General features: G+C 45.1%; 1 protein-coding gene across 4 annotated transcripts in view; it reads right to left on the reverse strand.

The window, feature by feature from the left end:
- Positions 1–23,501, reverse strand: part of DCUN1D4 (defective in cullin neddylation 1 domain containing 4) — a 549,716-nt gene that overhangs the window by 282,563 nt on the left and 243,652 nt on the right. For all 4 annotated transcript variants that reach the window (XM_078678202.1, XM_078678205.1, XM_078678206.1 and 1 more), the window contains one exon: positions 9,982–10,090. In XM_078678202.1, coding sequence (XP_078534328.1) covers positions 9,982–10,090 — 109 coding nt within the window. The remainder of the gene's footprint in view (positions 1–9,981; positions 10,091–23,501) is intronic.

The following is a 23,501-nucleotide window of genomic DNA, read 5'->3' on the forward strand; positions in this document are numbered from 1 at the left end:
AGGTCTCCTAGTAGTATGTAGTCCTCGGAGGGGAGGGCGTGTGGGGTGATAAAGTCAGTGATGTCTTCACTGAATTGTGCACGGGGTCCTAGTGGCCTGTAGAGGAGGGTGCCTCGGAGTGTGGTCTTGGGGTCGGTGTGGATCTGGAAGTGAAGGTGTTCGGCGCTGGCGAGGTTGACGTCTGAGCTGGTTGAGATGCGGATGGAATTCTTGTGGACGATAACGATGCCTCCTCCTGTTTTTCGATTGGTGCGGTCTTTTCGGATGATCTTGTAGCCTTCCGGGATGGCAATGGTGATGTCTGGGGCTGAGGAGGCGTTCATCCATGTTTCGGTTAGGAAGGCGACGTCCGGAGAGAAGGTGTCTAGTAGATTCCAAAGGTCGATGGCGTGTCTGTGGACCGAGCGGGTGTTGAGAAGGATGCATTGTAGGTGGTTGGTGTCAGATCTCTGTTTGGTGTTGGTAGATGGGGAGTTGGTCTTGGTGCCGTCATACTTGCAAGAGTTGCATGTGAAGGGTCCATGGGTATGTCCAGGTGCGGCCTGGACGCAATTGGGGAGACGGCCGGCGTTTAGTGCTAAGAGGGTGGAGGCGGCGTATGTAATGCGGGTGGGCTGGGCATTGCGGGGACCAGGGGGTCTGGCGCTGGGCGCGGTCCAGGCGTAGACGGGCTTACCTTTGGCGCGCCTTCGGCGCGCATGGGGCGCACCCGCTGCGCGTGAACGCTGCGCGCTAATGCATCTGTCATAAATGGTAAGTGGAGGAGGGCGGAGCGTGGGAGGGTCAGCAGGGAGGCGGGGGCGTGGGGGGAGGGACGGGCTGGAGGCACAACCAAATGGCAGCGACGACAGCAAAAGGGAAACAGGACGAAAATTGTGCACGATGCTGAATAGAAAGCAATGCGGGCAATGCGAGCGGTGGGGCGCACAGGCACAGTAAATTAAAGTAAGGGGCAAGAACTAGGAAGACTGATAATATGGGTAGGTTTGTGAGCCTGGATAGGGAGGAAGAAGAGGGGAAAGTTTGCTGGGAGGTTAAGAGGTGGATGTAAAAATAGGTGTGTTAACAACGGGAGGAGTTGCAGGGGTAGTGATATAGATGGGAGAAGAGATAAGAGAGGAAGAAGTGAGAGGAAGAAGTAAGAGCAAGTGTAGGGTGGGAGTAGGCAACAAAGGTGCCCCTCAACTGCAGCCCATTCAAGTTTCGCCATGGAAGCACTGTAATGGAAGAACTCTCAAAGTGGATTAATAGGCCTCACAGCTAAAAGCAAGATGATAAAGAGAAAATACTTGAGTGTTAATTTCGAATTTACAATAACAATTCAATCAAGTAATGGTAGAAGGGAGCGGAGACAAAGTATCCAATGGCTGAAGAGGGCTGAACCAAAGCCCAACCCTGTGTAATGTATTTTGTTCATCACATGATCTTTGTAAGAAAGCAATTTCTACATTAGAACTAAAATAATTATAGTCATCATCTCTGTTTTCCTTTTGGGGCTGGACCCTTGCTGCCGTTTGTGTGCTGCTGCTATCCTGCGCGCTGCTCCTTCTGAAGCGCTATACCTCGCAGGACCCGCTGCACGGGTCCCGCTTCGTGGTGCTTGCAGACTGTGGGAGTTGGCGAGTAACGGGTCGGGACCTGTAAGACTGCTGTGGGTTGTGCTGAAAATCCTCAGGGCTGCGAGCGACTGGTACAGGGACTCCATTTCCCAGGAGCCCCTGTTAGCCAGACCCAAAACACCTGGGCCGCTCTCCCTGACTGACACACCCCTACTAACCAAATCCCTACAATACCAAGCACCGTTTCCGCTGCGCGGGAGCGCCCGGGGCTAAGCCCGGGCAAAGGGCGGGCCCTCTGAGGCCCTCAGAGACCGAGTGAGGCCGGGCAGGGCCTACCCTCTTCCATCGCATCTGTCACCATATTCTGTTCGTCCTTCTGTCCGCAATGGCCCAAAGCCCGGACAAAACACTTCCTGAGAAGATCGGGGGTAATAATAATGGCACACTCGACAATTATTTTACAAAGGCTCTCATTGATCCAGATAGGGAAAAGTTACTGGCTGAGCGTCGTGCAGAGCGTCGTCGCTCTGTGGAATGTATGAAGAACAGAGCTTCCACAGATCCCCCGCTTAACGCCCTTTCCCCTGCTGTAGGATGTACTGCCAGCAATGAAGACCCTCTATCCTTGGAGAGTTTTCCATTCTTGTTACGTGAATGCACTCCAACACCTTTGGTCCCCATAGACCAGTCCATAAGTGACACTCTTCTCTCCAACCCGATTTTGATAGATGCCGACTCGATTACCCGGACTCTGGCCCAGGTTAAACCTGCTCAAAATAGACTGAAAAAACCAGTGCCCGTCAAGGTCCATGGCCCACCACCTACCAAAAGAAGACGGAAGGGGGGGACCCACAAAAGCCCAAGATCAGTCATACTGATTTTGGTAAACCCTCAAACTCTAGTTCCAGAACTGTTTCGGCCTTAATGGCCGCCCAAGCCAATATGCCAAATTCAGCATCTCCACCACCACTGGCACCAGCTGTACAGGCCGTGAATACCACTGTTCAACTCGATATCCCTGGTGACCCCTCCCTAATGGACGTATCTACTGCCGCTTCACTGGATAATATGGAACACCTAATAAGGTCTTTCATCTTACCCATCATAGAGAGGCTGAGGAGGGTTGTGAAAAGGCTTGAGAACATTGAGACTGCAATTAGTAATCATGAGGGATCATCCAAGGTACTGGTGAGTGAGGTTGTCCCACCCCCAGCCTTGGTGACATCGTGCATTCCCAGTGCTTCTACAGGTACTGCTCAATCTATTAAACTAACAAACCTCAAGCAACAGTGGGCTCCACCCTCTAAGCAGAATAACAACTTAGCTCCTAAACCAGTTAGTGCAGTCCCGAGGGGTCCTGGAAAATCATCTCTAGGAAACACACAGGAGACCACATGGGGTACCACCAGATATACTAGGTCACCCTCCCGTAAAGGCCCCCAAGTACAATTACCCCCTGAAGCTGTCCCGTATGTGGTTGTTCTGACCGGGGTCCCTTGTTTGCCAGATAATAGGAGGGAAGGGTGTCACCAGTTGAAAAATAAAATCATGCACTGGCTCAGCCAATTTAGACCACTCACACATAACATCGATGGTGATATTGTTCATGTCCGGAGTCTATCTTGGCTGGGTGGTAGGGCCAAGGACATTGAGGGAGATCTAGTTGTTGTAAATTTTAGAGACTCTCGAGCGGTCAACTATATATTAAATTGGCCCCTGGGTGGTGGCAGCAATTCCATCGTTCCTCATCCCTTGACTTATTTCTACCCCAGATCCCTAGTGTTCCCTCCCACCTACATTGGTGGCCAGGCACCCAATCAGATTATCCCTTCAACATCCTACAATACTAGATACCCGTTACAAGCTCCACACCCCTTACTCGCTGTTGACCCCTTTGGGTGGAATATGGTACCCCCTAGGCTCAACACAAAGTCCAATAGGAGAATGGATCACCTAAGACCTTTTACACCTCTGGAGTCAGTAAATAGGTTTGATGTCTTCTCAGGTATGGATGACTGTGATTGAAGATTACAGTTTGACCAGGGCATGGGTGGCCAAACAAATGCCATTGGTGAGGGTGTGATCGGTGCGGACATTCAATTCATCGAACCTCTCCCCGAGCTGGCAGACACCACTGTGGTTACTTTATTTGATTCCCCTGCTATGCCCTCCGGCGAGCGTATATCCTGTTTGTCTATTCTCTCATGGAATTTGGCCGGACTTCAGGGTAAATTAGACTCCCCTGAGTGGGGGGTCTTTCATTGACGCACAGGATGTATGCCTGTTTCAGGAGACATGGGTACGGGGGGAAAAATGGCGATCAGGCTATGCAACCTTTTCAATTCCAGCTAAATGGGAGGGGAAAGGACGGCCCTCGGGGGGCCTCTGCATATGGGTGGCATCCCATTTGGGATGCAAGGCTAGGGCCCTTAAAACTAATTCACTGGACGTCCAGTGCGTGCTGTTGGAATGGCCGAACCATACTCAACTCGCGCTGATAAATGTATACTCCAGACCGATGGGTATATCAAAGCCCTCACACACTTTTGACGAGCTCTCCTTATTTTTGCCCATAATACCTAAGGGTGCCAGGATCCTGTTGGGGGGAGATTTTAATTGTCAGGAGGAACCGTTAACCCTGACTATGGAGGGAGCACTTCTGGAGGAGGATGATCAGTGGGGAATTCCGCAACTAGTCGGCCCCCCAGCTAAGCCATGGTCTCCCCTAGCAACACAAATTCTGGCACTCACTCTCAGTAATTCTCTGAGGGCTTGTAATGGCCGAATCAAGAGTGACATCCCTTCAAAACCCACCTTTAACAAATCAGGCCAGGAGTCCCATTTGGACTACATCCTTGTTCAGACATCGGACTGGAACAAGGTATCTGACTGTGTAGTAGTCCAAAGAACCGACAACGATCATAACGCGCTGATTCTTTTCGCTGGTTTCGCCCAGTGGTTCCATGGGTGTTCAGCCGGCAGAGGTACCCTTAGATCCTAAATTAATTTTAACCAATGATAGGCGCAGAGTGAGATGGGCCAAGCTTTTGGATAATCCCGCCCACATTTCCGAGCTCTATGCACGGATCCTCCCCACACTTGAATGTGTTGAGGCCCTTATTAATCAACCCTCCTCAGAAGAATTGTTTCCCAAGTTGGGCACCCTCCATGTGGATCTGGTGGATACCCTTGTGGAACTTTTAAACCCAATAGTGCGGAAAGGGCTCCGTAGGGGGCAAAGATCCTCCTGGTTCAATGCAGCTTGTAGGAAGGCAAAGGCCAACCTCCTCGCAGTATTGAAGCACCCTAGGGATATAGAGACAATTAAGACTAGGAGGGCGGAACTGAAGCTAGCTATTCACCATGCAAAGGTGGAATGGGATTATTCCAATTGGGAAAACATGTTGGCCTCCCTCCAGACCAGAGATGCCCGCAAATTCTGGCAGATTGTGAGAACTGGGTCTGCTGAGCCGACTCAAGCTGTGGAGGCCAATATAGCGGCTTCAGTGTGGGAGGACCACTTCCGCAGCCTTTATGATGAGGACAGCCCTCGTCTGCCCAAGCTTCAATTTATTTATTTATTTATTTGCGGGTTTGTATCGCGCTAGGATCACGTCCCGAAGGAGTATCTCCGCGCCTTTGGCAGCCTTATTGCAAATAAACAGTACTAGCAGTGTAACTTATTAATTTTGAAATAGAAAGGTTTTTAACTGTCTCCTAAAGGGGAAGTGCTCCTTGCAGAGTCTCAAGGAGAATGGGAGGGTATTCCACAGCATTGGACCAGCAATGGAAAGTGCTCTATCGCCTTGTCTTGCCTTTTTTGCTCTAGGTACCCGCAGCAAAGCCTGTTCGCTAGATCTCAGGGATCGCGAGGGTACATAGAGAGAGAATTTATTAGACAGGTACATGGGGCCTTTCTTCTGAAGACACATGTGTATGATACAACAGGCCTTGAACTTCACCCTCTGTTTGATGGAAAGCCAATGCAGAGTGGTCAAGAGGGGTTTGGAGGGGGTGCGGGGAGGCCGATTTAGAACAAGGCGAGCCGCGGTGTTTTGAACTACCTGCAATCTAGAGATTACTCCCTCGTTAGCTGAAAGCAGTAACCCATTGCAGTAGTCTAAGCGGCTCAACACTAAGGCCGTACTAAAGTTTTCCTGGTTGAGTCAGGAAGCAGAGGGAATACTTTCCGCAACATCCCAATGATGTGGAAACAGGACCCCACCACTTGACTGGCATGTTGCTTGAGAGAAAGTTCCTGGTCTAGACGAACACCGAGATTCTTAACCACCTGCTTGGGCTCAGGGACTGGGCCAAGATCTTGGGGCCACCAGTCGGGGGACCACAGGAGTTTGGCCTCACCGAACAGCATCACCTCCGTCTTTGCAACATTGCATTGCAGGAGGTTAGATGCCATCCAGTGGGCCACTGCCTTCATCCCCTGGGAAAAGGAGTTCCTGACCTCATCCGTAAGGGATTTAAAAGGAAAGAGGAGTTGGGTGTCATCCGCATATGACACAGGGATGAACCCATGGGATCTCATGATGTTTGCTAGGGGGGCCACATAGATGTTAAAAAGGGTAGGGCTCAAACAAGAGCCCTGTGGCACCCCCTTCGAGATTCCCAACTCCTCTGACCGATAAGCACCCAAGGTGACTGTTTGGGTGCGATCTGTCAAGAAACTCCTCAACCAAGCCAGAGCCTTGTCTTCCAGGCCGATGTTAACAAGCCTGGTGGTCATGATGTCATATGACACGGTGTCAAACGTCGCAGACAGATCTAACAGAACCAGGATAACAGAGTAGCCTTTATCCTGGAACATGTGTAGATCGTCTGCGACTGACAGCAAAGTGGTCTCGGTGCTGTGTCTTGGCCTGAAACCCGACTGGGAGGGGTCCAGTCCATTTGTCTCTTCGATGTATTTTGACAAATGCCTATTGACAAATTTCTCTATGATTTTGCCCATAAAGGGGAGAAGAGAGATAGGTCTTAAATTGGTAAATTCGGTCCAGGGAATAGCGGTGATGGGTTATCGACTGAACACCCTATACCCCCCGGCGGGTCAACCGCGCAATCTCTAACATTGGTGGGCGTTGAGCCAATGCAATTCTCACTGGGGGAGGTTTTTAATGTAATATCTAAACTGCCATCGGGCAAAGCCCCCCGGGCTAGACAAAATCCTGGGAGATTTATTTAAGCACCAACCTAGGGTCTGGGCCCCCTATCTGTTGGAAGTTTTTAATGCAATTCTTGGGGGAATGGCGGTCCCTAGTACTTAGCTGGGAGAGGAGATTGTACCGATTTTTAAGAAGGGCTCCCCTCTGCTACCAGCCAACTACAGGCCAATCAGCCTCATTGATGTTTCACAAAAAACCTTCGCGAGGCTGATACTTGACCGCCTGCAGGAATGGATGACGGACCACTCAATTTTAAGCACATTCCAGGCTGGGTTTAGGACTAAGGTATCAACTATGGACCAAATTTTTCGGCTGGCCCTCATCTTCTGGAAGACGGTGCGGGTGGAGGGGGGTACGTTGTACACCGTCTTTGTCGACCTCCGCGCAGCCTTTGATTTGGTCCCGCGGAGTAAATTATGGACGGTACTCGCCAAACTTGCCATTCCCGACGCTCTTTTAGAAATCATTGTTCGTCTACACACACAATTATGCACAGGTTCGGTGCGGGAGGATGGGTAGCCTCTCAAAAAGATTTCCCGTTGGCAGAGGGGTAAGGCAGGGTTGTGTTCTTGCACCGACCCTGTTTTGCCTCTTTGTCAACGGGGTAATCGATTACCTAAATAATGCCCCTAACACAGACGCTCCAAGGCTCGGCGGCAGCAGGGTGCCCGCAATTATGTTTGCGGACGACACCCTGCTGCTGTCGAAATCCCCTTTGGGGATTCAGCTAATTCTGGAGGGGTTTGAGGCATTCTGTGGAGAGCATGGCCTCGAAATAAATGCCCTGAAGACCAAGTACATGATTTTTAATCCCCCCCAAAAAAACACGCCCGACCCATCCATAGGCCTGAACAGGCTAGAAAGAGTCTTTACGTTTGAGTACCTGGGTGTGACTATGAATGATAAATTGGAATGGGGCGACCATCAAGTTAAGTCCCAGCTCAGATTGGCTCAAATAGCAGGGGGAATAATTAGGCTAGTCAACTCTAATAAATCATCTGTTAGACCGCTAGCCCCCCCGTTGGAGATTTACAGACTCCAGGCCAGAGGTGCGATCCTTTATGGAAGTGAACTTTGGGGTTATGCCTGCAAAAAAGAGTTGGTTACTGTAGAAAACAAGTTTCTTAGACAACTCCTAAAGTTACCGGCTAGTACCCCTCTTCTGCCCCTCAGGTTGGATTTGGGTCTGAAACCTTTGGATGAAGTAGTGGGTGTAAAGCCTCTAACCTTCTGGAGAAGATTATGGTCCACTCCCGAGTTAGCCAACTATAGGCAGGAATTGCAGGAAATTCTTGCTCTTCCTGCTATAGAGAACATCCCGTGGTTCAAATATCTAAAAACCGAGTTTGCACGGCTGGGCCTTTCGACCCTGTGGAGTGATCCTGAAGTTGCCTGTCAGGGATTGTCCCGAAAACATCTGGTGGCAACTTTTCATGCATGTAATCTTGCATCTCACACACAGGGTACACGCCCAGATTCTTTGGCTAACACTTTTCTCGGGGTGAAAGATTTTTATAAGTTTGAGTCAGTTCTTGATGATATCTTTCCAAATCTGGCCAGGAAATGATATCTGCAATGGCGGTACAGTACCCTTCCGCTAAGAGCATTTACTAGCAAATGGAAGCAGCACTCCCTGGAAAACGGCCCTGGCTGCAATTGTAGGCTTGAAGATGAACTGCATCTAGTCTTCTTTTGTCCTGCCTACATTGCGGCTAGAAGGTTCTGGATAATTCCTTTATGTAAAAATCTAGGGTTTGCTAAATGCTCTGAGGCCTTTAGAATTCTTAAAACTGACCTTTCAAAAGTAACTGTTTTTGCAATGGCCAAATTTCTCGAAGCAGCATGGCATATGAGATTGCTCCTTACTCCGAGGGCACTTCATCACTGATTCAGTTTACGTATTAGTTAGTGTACAAATATGCTGTATTGGTGATTTTATGCAAGATTTTAGCTACACTGTTAAATTCTCCTTATTTATTAAATTGTAATATCATTGACTGTTTTAATTAATCAGTACTGGTTTACTTGATCATTTTATAGTTGAGGTGTATTGGGGCATTCTTTTTTACTATCTGTGTGCTATCCCTCCATTGATTTAACACTGATGTCTGATTCTTGTCTGTATTTATTTTATGCTCATCTTTTATGGCAAATTGCCGAAATAAAGATTAATGAAATGAAATTATAGTGTGAGATAGTAATTTATTTCCACATATCCTGTCATACCATGTAAAGGTTGAATAAGCATTCAAACCATACTCCTGCCAATTCATTCTACTGAGTAGAGGCAATTATTTAATTGGTGATCAAATTTGGAGGCCTCAGATCTTACATTCTACTCACCATAGCAGGATTAGGGGAAAAAATCTCTGTTCTGTGAAACAAAGGCAAATCAAGATTTGCAATACACTATCAAACAGCAAAAATCAGTTTTTTTTATTAAGGTTTAATCTTAACATCAGTAGAGTCAAGAATGTTCAAGTGAAACCTGCATTACAAAAGTCAAATCGAAAAGGCTGTAGAGAGCAAGATTTCTGGCAGAAAACAGTGTAACGCACAAATACAAGATGAGGAAAAGGGTGGGACGAACGCTAGCCTAGCTAGTCAGAAGTTAAAGAATGGTGGATGGTAGTTTCACAATGACACTGTAAGGAACCTAGATGCTAGGCTATGGGAGAGACCGGTTTAAGTATTAGTCTGTCCTGTTATTGACTTATCAGAGTACCCATATGTAAAGACTTTCAAAAGTAAACTGTTAACATTAAGTGGGGTCATGTATCCAGTTCACAGCAATATACCTGATGCACTCTGTCCTCAAGTTACTGTGACACAATTTTACATATAATGTTTTTCATGACATTGATGCACATATTCTGCACAAATCCACAACTTGTTACCCTAAATTATGGAATAAGTGTTTTCTTTCTAATACTTAAGGCACAATAACAACATACTTAACTATTCTATCAATGTTATGTTTATTTTTAGCCCACCAGAATGGAACTATTAAAAGACTACACAATCCGGAGTTGCTGCATGGCATAATATACTCTACAAACTTATGCTAAAGAAAAGAGAATCAGAAAGGCATGGGTTACCTACTGTTGGCAACAAAGCCATTTGGGACAATGTGTACTGGGAGCACTGTTAATTATTAAGCGAGAAACTAGTAAAATAAACATATTAAAAATGAAAAACAAAAAGGTATCAAACAAGATATCATAGAAACAATTCTAAATACTCACTCGTGCAAAGTCAAATGCATATCTATAAATAAGTTTGAAATTTGCAGGCTCGTTCAATAAAGATCTGAGGTAATCCAATGAATCTCTTAGTTTCTCTGTTGAGTGACACCTAAAACATTCATGAAAACAAGGATTTAGATAGAACTAGAAGTGGTCGGAAAATATGTTACAAAAAAAACCAAAGCAATATGGCAAAGTCAGAGCTGTGTTTCGCGCAGTCCTAATGGAACAAAGTAATAATAGGAGAGCTATCCAAAAGTGCTCTCATTATCCTAAAGCATTTACTCATGGGAGCTTTCAGAAAAAAAGCAAACTATGATTTCAAATTAAAAACAAGATAATATTATTTTGATATTGTACGATGTCAACACAGTTATGATGGCGCAATTGTTCTGACTTGGAGGAACAAAAAATAAATATCCACCATTCACACAAAAATGAATCAATGTTTCATTTACCACTTTCCTTCCACCCTTTGGCAGTATTAAAAACAAAAACTACCTACTTAAGTTGTATAAGTACGTTGTAGATTTTCCATTTAGAACTGCCCCTAACACATACCCTTATCTGTGGCATATATTATGTGCTTGCAAGACCCTCTAGGCTACCAAATGGGTCGGTGCTTTAACAGTAGGCATTGTAAGTATACAATAAATGAATGTTTCTGATAAATACATTTTATTTTGTTTATACCGCTGTAAATATGTATGTAACAGCCAAATAATCTATGAAATCCAATTAGGTAATTATTGATTGGAAGAGCTCTACTCGGGTGAATCAATATTACAGAACCCTTGTATTTTCCTGACCAGATTTACACCTAGTTAACTTGGAAGTTAAGAAGTACGCAGCAATACAGTATCATAGATAATTAAATCGACTGATAGAAAGGGTTAATTCACTGTTCTTTGGTTAGGCGTTCTCAGTAAAGCCCAGGGACACCCAACAAGAGAGCACTCAATTTAAACAAATTGCAGATGAAGATAGTTGGTTCAGCCCCCTGGGCCCTTTTCAGGGACAAGTGGCTGCTGAGAGACTATTGTCTTTTTCCCCACTCTCATAAAATTTGCCAAAGTCAAACGGTACATGGGTCTTAGTGAAAGTGTATTGTGATTTCATAGATTAATCATGCTGGAAGTAGATTCTATCATCACTGTCCTGAAAACATTTAATAAAATCTAATTCAATAATCATAATAATGCTAATAAGTGTTCCACTTATAACAATACTATGAAGATTGAAGAAATGAGGATTGCAGAAATTCTGATCATTCCACCAAATACACCAAAAGACAAACATGTGAGGGGGGGTCCTAGGGGAAGAAAATTTTTAAAGACCAATTGGTATCTTGTCCCCCAACTCAATAATCAAAAAACACGAAAGATACAATAGGTCTAATAAGTTCTCATAATAGATAATACTTATTATGAAGGAACAGCATTGTCTGATACCTAGTGGTTATCAGAGACAGCATTTAATACCTAGTGGTTATATAAGAAAGTGGTTATAAAAGAGAAAACACAGGAGAGCAGTCAGAAAAATCTCAATTAATGAGTGAAGAAACCCATCAGCACACCTAATTGGTGGAGCCTCGTCATCTGGGTTTTATAGCTGCGAATGATGTCCGTAAGACAAATCCTCAATTAATTCAATGAGGTTTGTGAAGTGCGGATCATCAGACGCGCAAGAAATCAACCATCACACAGAAGACGGGTGTTATAAAGAGCTGATAGGGAAAATTGCAGTGCCCAAAAGAAAACAATAGTGGTGGAAAGGTTAAAAATACCTGTCGTGATGACTAACAAATAATTTTATTAAGGGTGACCATCAGGACGGTATGTTCTAAAAGCAGAGTAGGTATAGTATTTTAAAAATTACTAACCATCAAAGATGTAAAGTGGTCAACATGTTTCAGCCCTCATGGGCTTTCGTCAGGACCTATGAAGTATACTACTGCAATTGTGAAAAAAGAACCTACCAATGGTATGGTCTCTTCAATCCGAGAACTCTCCTGTGAAATCAAAACACACGAAGAAAAAAGGAAAGAATGGTCTATATACAATACATAATAGTCTCTCAGAAATTGAGTGGATCTAAATATGTACAGACTAATTTCCAAACACTGTAAATATCATATTACAGTCATGCATTATCTACTCACCCATCATTGAAGGGAGGAAAAGCCTCACCTCTCCTGGCGCTCGCTCAGGAAGAAAGAGGCCACGCTCTAAACGAAGAAAAAAGGGAATAAACTTGCACTTATAGGCATAGAATAAATATAACTTCTGAGGAGTCAACAAGAAAACTCAAAAAGCGAGCAAAGTAAAGCAGAGCCCCGGGGCATAGGGTTAATGAGGGGAGACTCATGTATAGGCCCCTTGTGGAGGTAATCGACCATTTGTCATCAATCTATACTATTCCCTATGCTTATAATGAAAAACTCTTTCAACAGAACACAGTTTTTTGCAAAGTAATAGTAAATTGCTGGGAAAAATATTGAAGCCAATTTTAGCTAAGTGCAAACAACTTGCAGGTATTGTTGAGAGATTAAATATTAAATATTCAATATTATTGTTCAATCTGTCCGCCCATCTAGACCCAAATGGTCTACCTTGCAAAGATATCTGTAAGAATTACGCAGCGCTCACCCACCTGTCCGTCGTTGCCTCGGTCGTGTAACTGAGCCGAGGGGAAGGTGGTGAGGCTGCGTGTATGAGCGTGTAAAAAGGGGCTGTGGCGGACCTATATGGCAGCTAACTCTAAAAGTAACCGCATTGCAATTGGTCAATAGTACTGGAAAACAGCCAATAGTTAACTAGGAACAGAAAGACTGTATGCCACGCTGTTTCCCACGCTATAGTGACGTTAGTGTTCACCTGATTGGGCGCAGAAAACCGGAAACGGAAATGAATTGTCCCGGTTAATGTTTATCATTATGTTGTCCCACACTCATTGGTTGATCGAACTACCAATGACAGCGCGAGGCGGCCGGGAGAGATAAACAAACGTATTTCATGCGAGAACTTAGTATTAAGGATCTATAAAGCATACACTCAAAAGGATTAAGCGTGTCACATGAGCTAACCAGATGAATGAGGCTGTCTCCGTATTTTAGTCATATCGACTTTTTCTTGTCGTGATGCAGATTGCCCCGATTCCCATGAGGACACTCGTATGAGTAGAAAGTAGACAGGTTTACGCACCCGAAAGGGCATACCGACAGCCAATGTGCGGCATCATCGGTGGTTGAGTGTGACACATTTCTTTGATGCAAATAGACTGGAAATGAACTGGGGATTGACTCCCATTAGCCATATGTTCCTTGGGCCTTTCTGCTATGTTATATTATCATATTAAGTGATAGCACGTATTCCGAAGCTCTCTGTAAAGACTCAAATACTAGTTGAAAAAACATATGTTTCAAATAGATGCGTCAGGAAACATCGCATCTCTATAATCAGTGTATTAACCTGTCATCACTAAAGCGTTTCACCATAGGGTGATCTAGTATTACGCAGTTTATATCTCAAATTATATCATGATGAAGTGTGTGTGCAGAGAGGCTATAGGTAGGGATCTCTCTATTTGCAGAATAGGAAGGAGGTATATGTATACCTTTGCTATCAAGGCACATTATCATCAGACTTATATCTTGTGAGATCCAAAGTTTTCAAAGGTGTCCACTCTCGATGGCACCTGGTGTATCAAAGGCATAAAGGTGGATTGGGTCCTGAGCCCTGTATTTGTGTCAATAGGAGGTTGTGTTAGGTCTGTGTTCCTTTCTTTGAAAAAGAAGTGTAATCTCACACTCCGAGAAAATCTCTCCACTTCCCCACGCAGTTGAAAAGCATCTCCACTGTTGGTAGGGACAGAACCAAGGCCCTTGTTACGGTCTTGTTTATCTAGGGGAGATAGAGTGCGAGTGCTTGGATTCACTACTAAATCTTCAGTGTCATCGTGTGTATCAATCATAGGCCTCGTTTGCTGCGAGTGACTGGGGGATCTGACTCGTCTGCCCATTGAACTTGATTGGGGCCTCTCCGTCTCCCTCTGTTCCAGCCTCGGCCTCGCCCTAAAACATAGCAGAAAGGCCCAAGGAACATATGGCTAATGGGAGTCAATCCCCAGTTCATTTCCAGTCTATTTGCATCAAAGAAATGTGTCACACTCAACCACCGATGATGCCGCACATTGGCTGTCGGTATGCCCTTTCGGGTGCGTAAACCTGTCTACTTTCTACTCATACGAGTGTCCTCATGGGAATCGGGGCAATCTGCATCACGACAAGAAAAAGTCGATATGACTAAAATACGGAGACAGCCTCATTCATCTGGTTAGCTCATGTGACACGCTCAATCCTTTTGAGTGTATGCTTTATAGATCCTTAATACTAAGTTCTCGCATGAAATACGTTTGTTTATCTCTCCCGGCCGCCTCGCGCTGTCATTGGTAGTTCGATCAACCAATGAGTGTGGGACAACATAATGATAAACATTAACCGGGACAATTCATTTCCGTTTCCGGTTTTCTGCGCCCAATCAGGTGAACACTAACGTCACTATAGCGTGGGAAACAGCGTGGCATACAGTCTTTCTGTTCCTAGTTAACTATTGGCTGTTTTCCAGTACTATTGACCAATTGCAATGCGGTTACTTTTAGAGTTAGCTGCCATATAGGTCCGCCACAGCCCCTTTTTACACGCTCATACACGCAGCCTCACCACCTTCCCCTCGGCTCAGTTACACGACCGAGGCAACGACGGACAGGTGGGTGAGCGCTGCGTAATTCTTACAGATATCTTTGCAAGGTAGACCATTTGGGTCTAGATGGGCGGACAGATTGAACAATAATATTGAATATTTAATATTTAATCTCTCAACAATACCTGCAAGTTGTTTGCACTTAGCTAAAATTGGCTTCAATATTTTTCCCAGCAATTTACTATTACTTTGCAAAAAACTGTGTTCTGTTGAAAGAGTTTTTCATTATAAGCATAGGGAATAGTATAGATTGATGACAAACGGTCGATTACCTCCACAAGGGGCCTATACATGAGTCTCCCCTCATTAACCCTATGCCCCGGGGCTCTGCTTTACTTTGCTCGCTTTTTGAGTTTTCTTGTTGACTCCTCAGAAGTTATATTTATTCTATGCCTATAAGTGCAAGTTTATTCCCTTTTTTCTTCGTTTAGAGCGTGGCCTCTTTCTTCCTGAGCGAGCGCCAGGAGAGGTGAGGCTTTTCCTCCCTTCAATGATGGGTGAGTAGATAATGCATGACTGTAATATGATATTTACAGTGTTTGGAAATTAGTCTGTACATATTTAGATCCACTCAATTTCTGAGAGACTATTATGTATTGTATATAGACCATTCTTTCCTTTTTTCTTCGTGTGTTTTGATTTCACAGGAGAGTTCTCGGATTGAAGAGACCATACCATTGGTAGGTTCTTTTTTCACAATTGCAGTAGTATACTTCATAGGTCCTGACGAAAGCCCATGAGGGCTGAAACATGTTGACCACTTTACATCTTTGATGGTTAGTAATTTTTAAAATACTATACCTACTCTGCTTTTAGAACATACCGTCCTGATGGTCACCCTTAATAAAATTATTTGTTAGTCATCACGACAGGTATTTTGAACCTTTCCACCACTATTGTTTTCTTTTGGGCACTGCAATTTTCCCTATCAGCTCTTTATAACACCCGTCTTCTGTGTGATGGTTGATTTCTTGCGCGTCTGATGATCCGCACTTCACAAACCTCATTGAATTAATTGAGGATTTGTCTTACGGACATCATTCGCAGCTATAAAACCCAGATGACGAGGCTCCACCAATTAGGTGTGCTGATGGGTTTCTTCACTCATTAATTGAGATTTTTCTGACTGCTCTCCTGTGTTTTCTCTTTTATAACCACTTTCTTATATAACCACTAGGTATTAAATGCTGTCTCAGATAACCACTAGGTATCAGACAATGCTGTTCCTTCATAATAAGTATTATCTATTATGAGAACTTATTAGACCTATTGTATCTTTCGTGTTTTTTCATTCCACCAAATACCCCCAAAGGAAACTTCTGGTTTATTCTAATTTAAAAATATTTTATAACTGCAACATGTATTACATCAACAGTCTCTTATCAAACAACTTTAGCATAATCAAATAAATTGCACAAAACCACCAGTAGTCCCAGCATTTGAAACAGAAATGACTTTTGACTTAGTGTTCCATTATTCCTTTTCTCCAGCATGAAAAGGTAAAGTACTTACGTTAGCCTTATTCCTTATCCTTTATTGAGCAGTTGAGAAGGACTGATTTTATGCCAAAAGGTAGCTGTTCAAATGAAGCATTCAAGTAAACAGTAGAAACTTTATTATTATTACTATTTTTTTTTTTAAAGGTAGAGAAAGCACATTGATGCGCGTTCTGGATTTCTCTCAATAACTAAGCACAGGAATTTGTTTTCTACACCTCCTGGCATTAAGGACATCGTCACTCTACCAAGAGGCCAAGAGGAGACCAAGAACCCGGTGGAGTACAACCACCTGCAACTTCACGCATTACTTTAGTAAGGTGCGTTCTAGATAACCATCCGTCCTGTGAAACCTCACTGGCATAGTTAGTGCATGGGTACTCGTAAACATTTGCCATGGGGCCACAAAGTATGGTGTATGGTGTGACCGAGGGCCGCACTGTGGCGGTAGGGGCTCCTGGGTGGATCACGGATTGAGTAAGGAGGTCTAAAAAAATGTTAAATACACAGGCTAGCATTTATTTGCAGGTTAACTAAAGTTAAGTGGTACAGGACACTACAGTGGTTACATCATTTAAACCTGCAAATAAATGCTTGCCCGTTTATTTAGCATTTTTTCTGAACATTAGCATTCAGCAAGTAAAACAGCAGCTCGTGCTACTGTTCACAAGTGGGGTCGCATGTAATGGTCAGGAGGGCCGCAAGCAGCCCCCGGGCCGTACTTCAAGTATCACTGAGTTGGGTTTGATGCATGGGATACCATAGGAATATCAACGGTAGGAGACATGTGGGTGGAGGGTGGTGTGGTCCCATTTACACAACTGCAACAGACCTATCAACTAGGCCCCACCGAAACATATCGTTATATCCAAATTCGACATGCACTCATGACAGTAATTCCAGCGGGGACTACGATACCGGAGTCTTCGCCGTTGGAAGACAGACTGTTAACATATTTTATGCACACGAGCGCCACCTCCCTCACATACCGTAAAATACAACATAACCTGCCAGACCCCTTACTCAAATTGCGAGAAAAATGGGTGGGAGAGTTGGGGGAAATGGACGAAACTGAATGGAACTAGGCGCTGGCCTCCCCCAGAGAGGCGGGCATCTCGGCGAGGTTCCGTCTGGTCCAACTGAAGGTCCTCCACCGCATATACTTCACTAGGACAACCCTATATAAACTGCACAGGACTGATAATCCGCACTGTCTGAGGGGATGTGGTGGGGAGGGTACCTTCCTACACACACTATGGGAGTGCCCGAAAATTGCGGACTACTGGAGGCGTATAGCACGTACCATTTCGCAGACGCTTGCCACGACACTGGTACCAGAACCCCGTATGGCCTTATTACACATATGGGGCCCGACTGACATCACACGCCAGGGGAGGATATGGACGACGGTGTGTTGCATGGTGGCGAAGCGGGATATAGCACAAAAATGGGGAGTGGCGGGGACACCAACGCTAGATCAATGGTGCAGGAACATGGATGCGATTATGGTGACTGAAAGGGCGGTGTATAAAAAGAGGGCTAACCCCCGCAAATGGAATGCAGTCTGGACACCCTGGAATAAATACCGGGGAGACATATGTGATCCTCTAACAGAAGATGAAGTGGATAGCTCGGATGGGGAGGACTCGGATGAATGAAGGGGATGAATGTTGGCATGGGGGTCTCCTTAGCGCCTTGACTGACGAGACGGTCCCCTGAAAGGCGGTACTTACACCCGACTCAAACACGAAGGAGGGAGCGGGAACACAGGTGTACAGGTCATATGTACGAGGCAGAGCGATGGGGTGTATTCCACTGTACTGTATCAAAAGTTTTAAGTTGGTTTATAAAACACAAAAGTGAGAGTCACTGATTTGTGGTATAGATATTTTTTGACTGTATGGACTACTCTGATGCCGTTGCTGCCGGACCGTTGGTTGTCGGCTGAATAGCTGTGTATTATCACGTAAACTTGTGAATAGAAATGGAGCCGGCCTCCGGGTTGTAGGCGAAATGATTGTAATAATGTCAAAAGTTAATAAAACTCTTGCGAACTAAAAAAAAAAAAAAAAAAAAAAAAGTATCACTGAGTTAGTGGAACCCAACCCCTCTTTTTTTCTTTTTTAAACACAGACATACTCAAGAACATTAGGAAATTAGGATTTCTTTTAAACATATTAAAATTAAGTCTCATAATCTACTGCACATGATATGAATAGTAACTGTTATAAAATAAAGATAGCAGTAATTACATTTGTCAAGAGGCATACCAATGGAAAAGATTGGTAATTTTAGGACAGAATTGTAGGGTTTCTCTACATTGCTGGCCCCAATCGTCCCTTTCCTTGACTAACTAAGCTGATCTTAGCACCGAACGAGGTCTATTCGATTATCATAAATGGTCAACCCCACATACTTTTTTTGAACAATGGAAGAAGTGTTCATTAAAGACCATCGCTGTCACCATGATGCAATAAATCAAATATCTTAACAATATTAATCATTGGGCATTTATATTTGAAGCATTCACCTTAATAAATGAACATGTATAATCTAAAAGGGGATACCAAAAATAGAAAATATATAGGGAGATTAGAACATCCACGGAATTATAATGAAGCCTTTTCTATGAATATATATGTATGAAATTCATGCACAACAATAAACGGGAAAAACTAGGCTATATCTTATTTTTTTTAATTTATTTATTGGAAATGGTTGCAAACAATACAAATATTAAACCAAAAGGGGTTAAAAGCCTAAAGCAGATTACAAATGATTACATAAAAAAGTAGCTGCTTCTCTTGGTCAAATAATAATACACAGATGAGAACAATAATCATTCTTCTGAAGTGGGTAGAAGAGACCAAGAATTGTTTTTACATTTCAGTGAAGACTCATGAATTTTCGACAGCTGTAGAGAGGATGGTGAGAAAGTCACACAAGTCTCTCAAAGAATAAAGATGCTGAAACCACAGGTCAAAATGGTCTCATTGAGGATGTCGAAGACAAAACTGAAGTATTTTGCAGAATACCACCAATTTAATCTGAAAACTGTAAGTGTTCTGTTCCTTACTAGGGCTGGCACAAGCGATGAGCCACGTGATGGCATTAGTGGATTGCCGTACATAGCCTTTTCAACAATGGGCAGCTGCAAAGCAGTGCAATATTCCTGATGCATTCTGATTGCTCGAATTATTTGCAAAATGATTGAATTTTACAACGGCATAGCCAGATACACCGTTTCCAAATAGATCATGCAACAGAAAACAGGTCTCATTAGTTCACCCTGTCACGCCTGTTACTGTAAAGCGCTCTGCTACCTTTGGGTCTTGTTAGCGCTATAGAAAACTTCTAAATAATAATAATAATTAGGGGAGCTTGAAATTTGTACAAAGAGAAATTCAAGATCACGCCTAAACAAGTATCTATCTAACAGGTATCCTCTAAAGTTGTATGCCATGACTTCACAACATTGGTGTTCAGTCAGACAGAATTAATTCTCATCCATGTTGGCTTTATTTCTTTACTATAAAATATATATAAATGACTTGCACAACCAACTATTACGGTGTAATTATGATTTCAGCAAACGGGTATTAACACAACAAAAGCAAGAAAGAAGGAATAAACCCCAAACTGGTTGTAAAAGTCAGGTAATAGGCTAGATCCTATGGTTTTCAAAACATGGACTATGCCTTCTGTGTTTGATGCTTGAATTGTTTTTGCCATAAATCGCAAAATGTGTTGGGAAATGAATCAGCAGAATGAGCAGGTCCATGTACCAACTCCCCCCTCGCTGCCCTAAACTCAGTGCTTAATCTCCTTGCTGCCCGCTGCGCCTCTCGAACCTTTCTTGCTGTTGCTTCTGTGCCTGCTTTGTAGGAAGCAGACTGTATATACCATACCAAAGTAAGGTATAGTGTGCACAGAGATTCAGGTTGAGGCTGCAGGTGTCGTCAGGAGTCTCGAGGTAGGTTGGGCTCACCAGATCCCAGGTTAGGATTGCTGGGGAGACCTCCTTGGGGGTGTTGGACCACTCAAACTCAGGTTGTGCGCATTGGGTGCAGAGTAGTGCAGAAATCGCGGAGTAAACGGAATCCGGATACTGGAGGGGAGTCTTTGGTTGAGCAAATCTGGTGCTCATGTGACACAGAGTCTGTGTTAAGGTTGCAGGGAAGGTCCTCTGGGCTCTGGGGGTTGCTGGCTGATGGACTCGCTGGGGTTCTTGCTGTGGGAAGGTCTTAAGACGGGACAGGCCAGTAAGGCTGTGTCCTCTTCTCCTTCATGGGTCTGCACTGATCTTCTGTCCTTCTTTGTTCCTCGAATCTGAGAAAGCAAGGTTCAGGGTCACCCCATAATACTAGATTTAGGGGCGTTAATCGGGGTGTGCAGGTTGGGACCAATAGGTACCTTGCTTGGGGGGGGTATACCCCCTATTATGCCACCCTCCAGTGGTAGGTGTCATGAGCATCTTCCTAATTGGATGAGACCCCTCACTTTCAAGATAGAGGAGGCTTGTGATGTGTGCTTCAACTCGCCTCCCCCACCTGAGGGGTGAGGTTGGCATAGGTGGGCATACCTCTCTTCCTAGCTTAGATTTCCTGATGATTCTCCTGCCCAAAGTGGGGGCCAGAACTAGTGGGAGCCAGTTGCTGAGGGCAGCAAAAGGCAGGGACAGCGTCCAAAGGCGGCAGGCCTTTGAAGCTTCCCCTTTCATGGACCCAGCCCATCCTGTGGGAGGAGGTATGACACCTCTGGCCAGGATGGGCTTTGTTTCTGGACAGAGAGTCCAGAAACGTGTCTGATGGTGGCAAATGGTGGGGAGCCATTCAGAAACCACACCAGGGCCGGGCTGGTCGATTTTCAGGCATCTCTAAGATGCCCTCTGAGTGCATTTTACATTACATTCCACACTGGTATCTGTGTGGGTTTAATGTGCTGAGAATGTTGCTACCAAACTTCCCCGTTTTTAGTAAATCCATTATGGAGCTGTGGAGTTTGTAGTGACCAGCTCCCAGACCATACACTCTTTATGGCTTTATTACAATTACAATATGTAAGAAGGGACACTGTAGGAGTAATGGGCTCATGCCTCTGTACCCTCACCTTAGGGTTAGTGCACCCTGCTAGGTCTTAAGCCTTAGGCAGTGGATTGCAGGCATGGCACAGTAGGTGGTGCAGCCCTTAAAGTCCTTCCTTGGTCACAGTGCCCTTGGAACCTATGGTACCTTTTACTAGGGGCTTCCCTGTGGCCAGAGATGTGCTAATTGTGAAAGAACATAGACCCTGGGAACCTAATTTTTAGGGACGCAAGGACATCAAGTCAGATTGCATCAGATGTCAGGCAAAATGTGGGGGCAACCATGCAAAAAGGGGCACTTTCCTACATGCTTTCTCTGCTGTGCCCCTTGATTTGAGTCCATACTTTGGTTCACCTGTGCTTTTCATCTGCCCGCTTTTCTTTCTGTGCCCGTTATTTTTAAGTCGGTCTCTGGTATTCTGTTGCAATCTGCTGTTAATCTGTATCTTCTGCGTCTACCACCTTTGCTGTGCCCAGTGCTGGTCTTTTGCCGGTTTTCTCTTTTTGTCCCCTATTATTTGCAAGTATGTGCCTGGTTATCTGTTGTAATCTGTTGTAACATGTGCTTTTGGGCCTGATTTCTTTGCTTTGTCCTGGGATTTTGAGTCTATGCATGTGTTTGTAAAGTGTGCTTTTTGGATCACTGCTCTGCGAGCTGGCCAACCTTGCCACCCGTTTTCCCACCGTTTCCTGCTCCCACCTCCCAGCGCCTGTCCCAGGACCCACTTAACGGAGGCTGCAGTGCAGGTGCATTGAAGGTGCGTGGGGAAGCCTGTCTGAGGCTGTCCGCACCTGGACCACACCGAGCGCCATGAACCCTGGTTCCCCTGCCATACACGGATACTCTGGCGTCGAGTTCAGTGACATGGACTCCAACCTCCGCAACAACAACTTCTGATGCACCTCTCCTCACTAAATAGTGGGAACTTTCACATGCTGCTATGATCTCGTCTCCTGCAACACCAGAATGCCCACACACACAGCTGCTACACCCACCGCGACAGCCCCGGAACAACTCCACTGCCTCCTACTCAACGCCCGATTGATTAGCTAACGTCACCGAAATCTTGGACACCAAAATCTCTCTCATGCCAGACGGCATCTTCCTCACCGAGACCTAGCTCAACCCAGCATCAAAATCCCACATCGCCACCCTCAACGGCTACAAGATAGCATACTGGGACCCCAACAACAAAGATCCTCATCCACAAAGACTCCATTCATTTCACCAATGCCACAGAAGGCACCACTGCCACAGCACACACCACCCCTACCATGGAACACCTCAACTTCCACCTCAGAATAGACCAGGGGTCTCCAACCAGTAGCTCGTGAGCTACTGTAGCTCTACCGCTACCTCCGAGTAGCTCACCTCTGTGCAGCCTAGCTTATTAAATTAGAAAGCTTTCAGTACAGAAAAGATTAGAGACCCCTGGAAAAGATGGCAAAACCACCATCAGAAGCACCCAGGTCTACAGACCTCCAAGCCACACCCCGGGCGTCTGCGGCGCCATCCTTGAATTCATCGTTCCCCAAGCCATTGACACTGAACACTACCATCCTCCTCGGAGACCTCAAATTTACCCTTGATGATCCCAAGGATGCCAACACAGCCAGCTTCCTTGAAAGCATGATCATTGGCCTCACACAGCTGGTCACCGTCCCCACACACACATCGCAGGGTGCACTCTGGACCCTATCTTCACAGCCAGCAACAGAATCAAGTACAACCACACTACCAAGCTCAGCCGGATGGAACACACAATCGTCCACTTCACCTTCACAGAAGCCCCCAATGCCACCAACAGACCACCCAGCACCTCACAGTACAGTTGGAACAAAGTATCTGAAAGTCAATGGACGACACCCTCAACACCTCCCACCCCAACCAACCAATCTGGAACAAGGTACCAAGAACTTCATTACCTGGATCTCCGACTGCACTGATAAAATCTCCCCCATCAAAACCACCAAATTCAAGAGATCCACCAAACTTTCCAGCTGGTACATCCTGGAACTGAGAACTACAAAATGCAAATGCAAGCAACTGGAAAGGAAATGGTGCACCAGCAAGGAGCCAATCAACAGGACCACCTTCAAGACATCACTCAACAAGTACCACTGACTCCACAAAGATGGGAACGCCTTAGCCGACTGCATCAAAGCCAGCTCCAAACACAG

The sequence above is a fragment of the Lissotriton helveticus genome, chromosome 2_2, assembly GCF_964261635.1.
Source record: "Lissotriton helveticus chromosome 2_2, aLisHel1.1, whole genome shotgun sequence".
Classification (NCBI taxonomy): domain Eukaryota; kingdom Metazoa; phylum Chordata; class Amphibia; order Caudata; family Salamandridae; genus Lissotriton; species Lissotriton helveticus.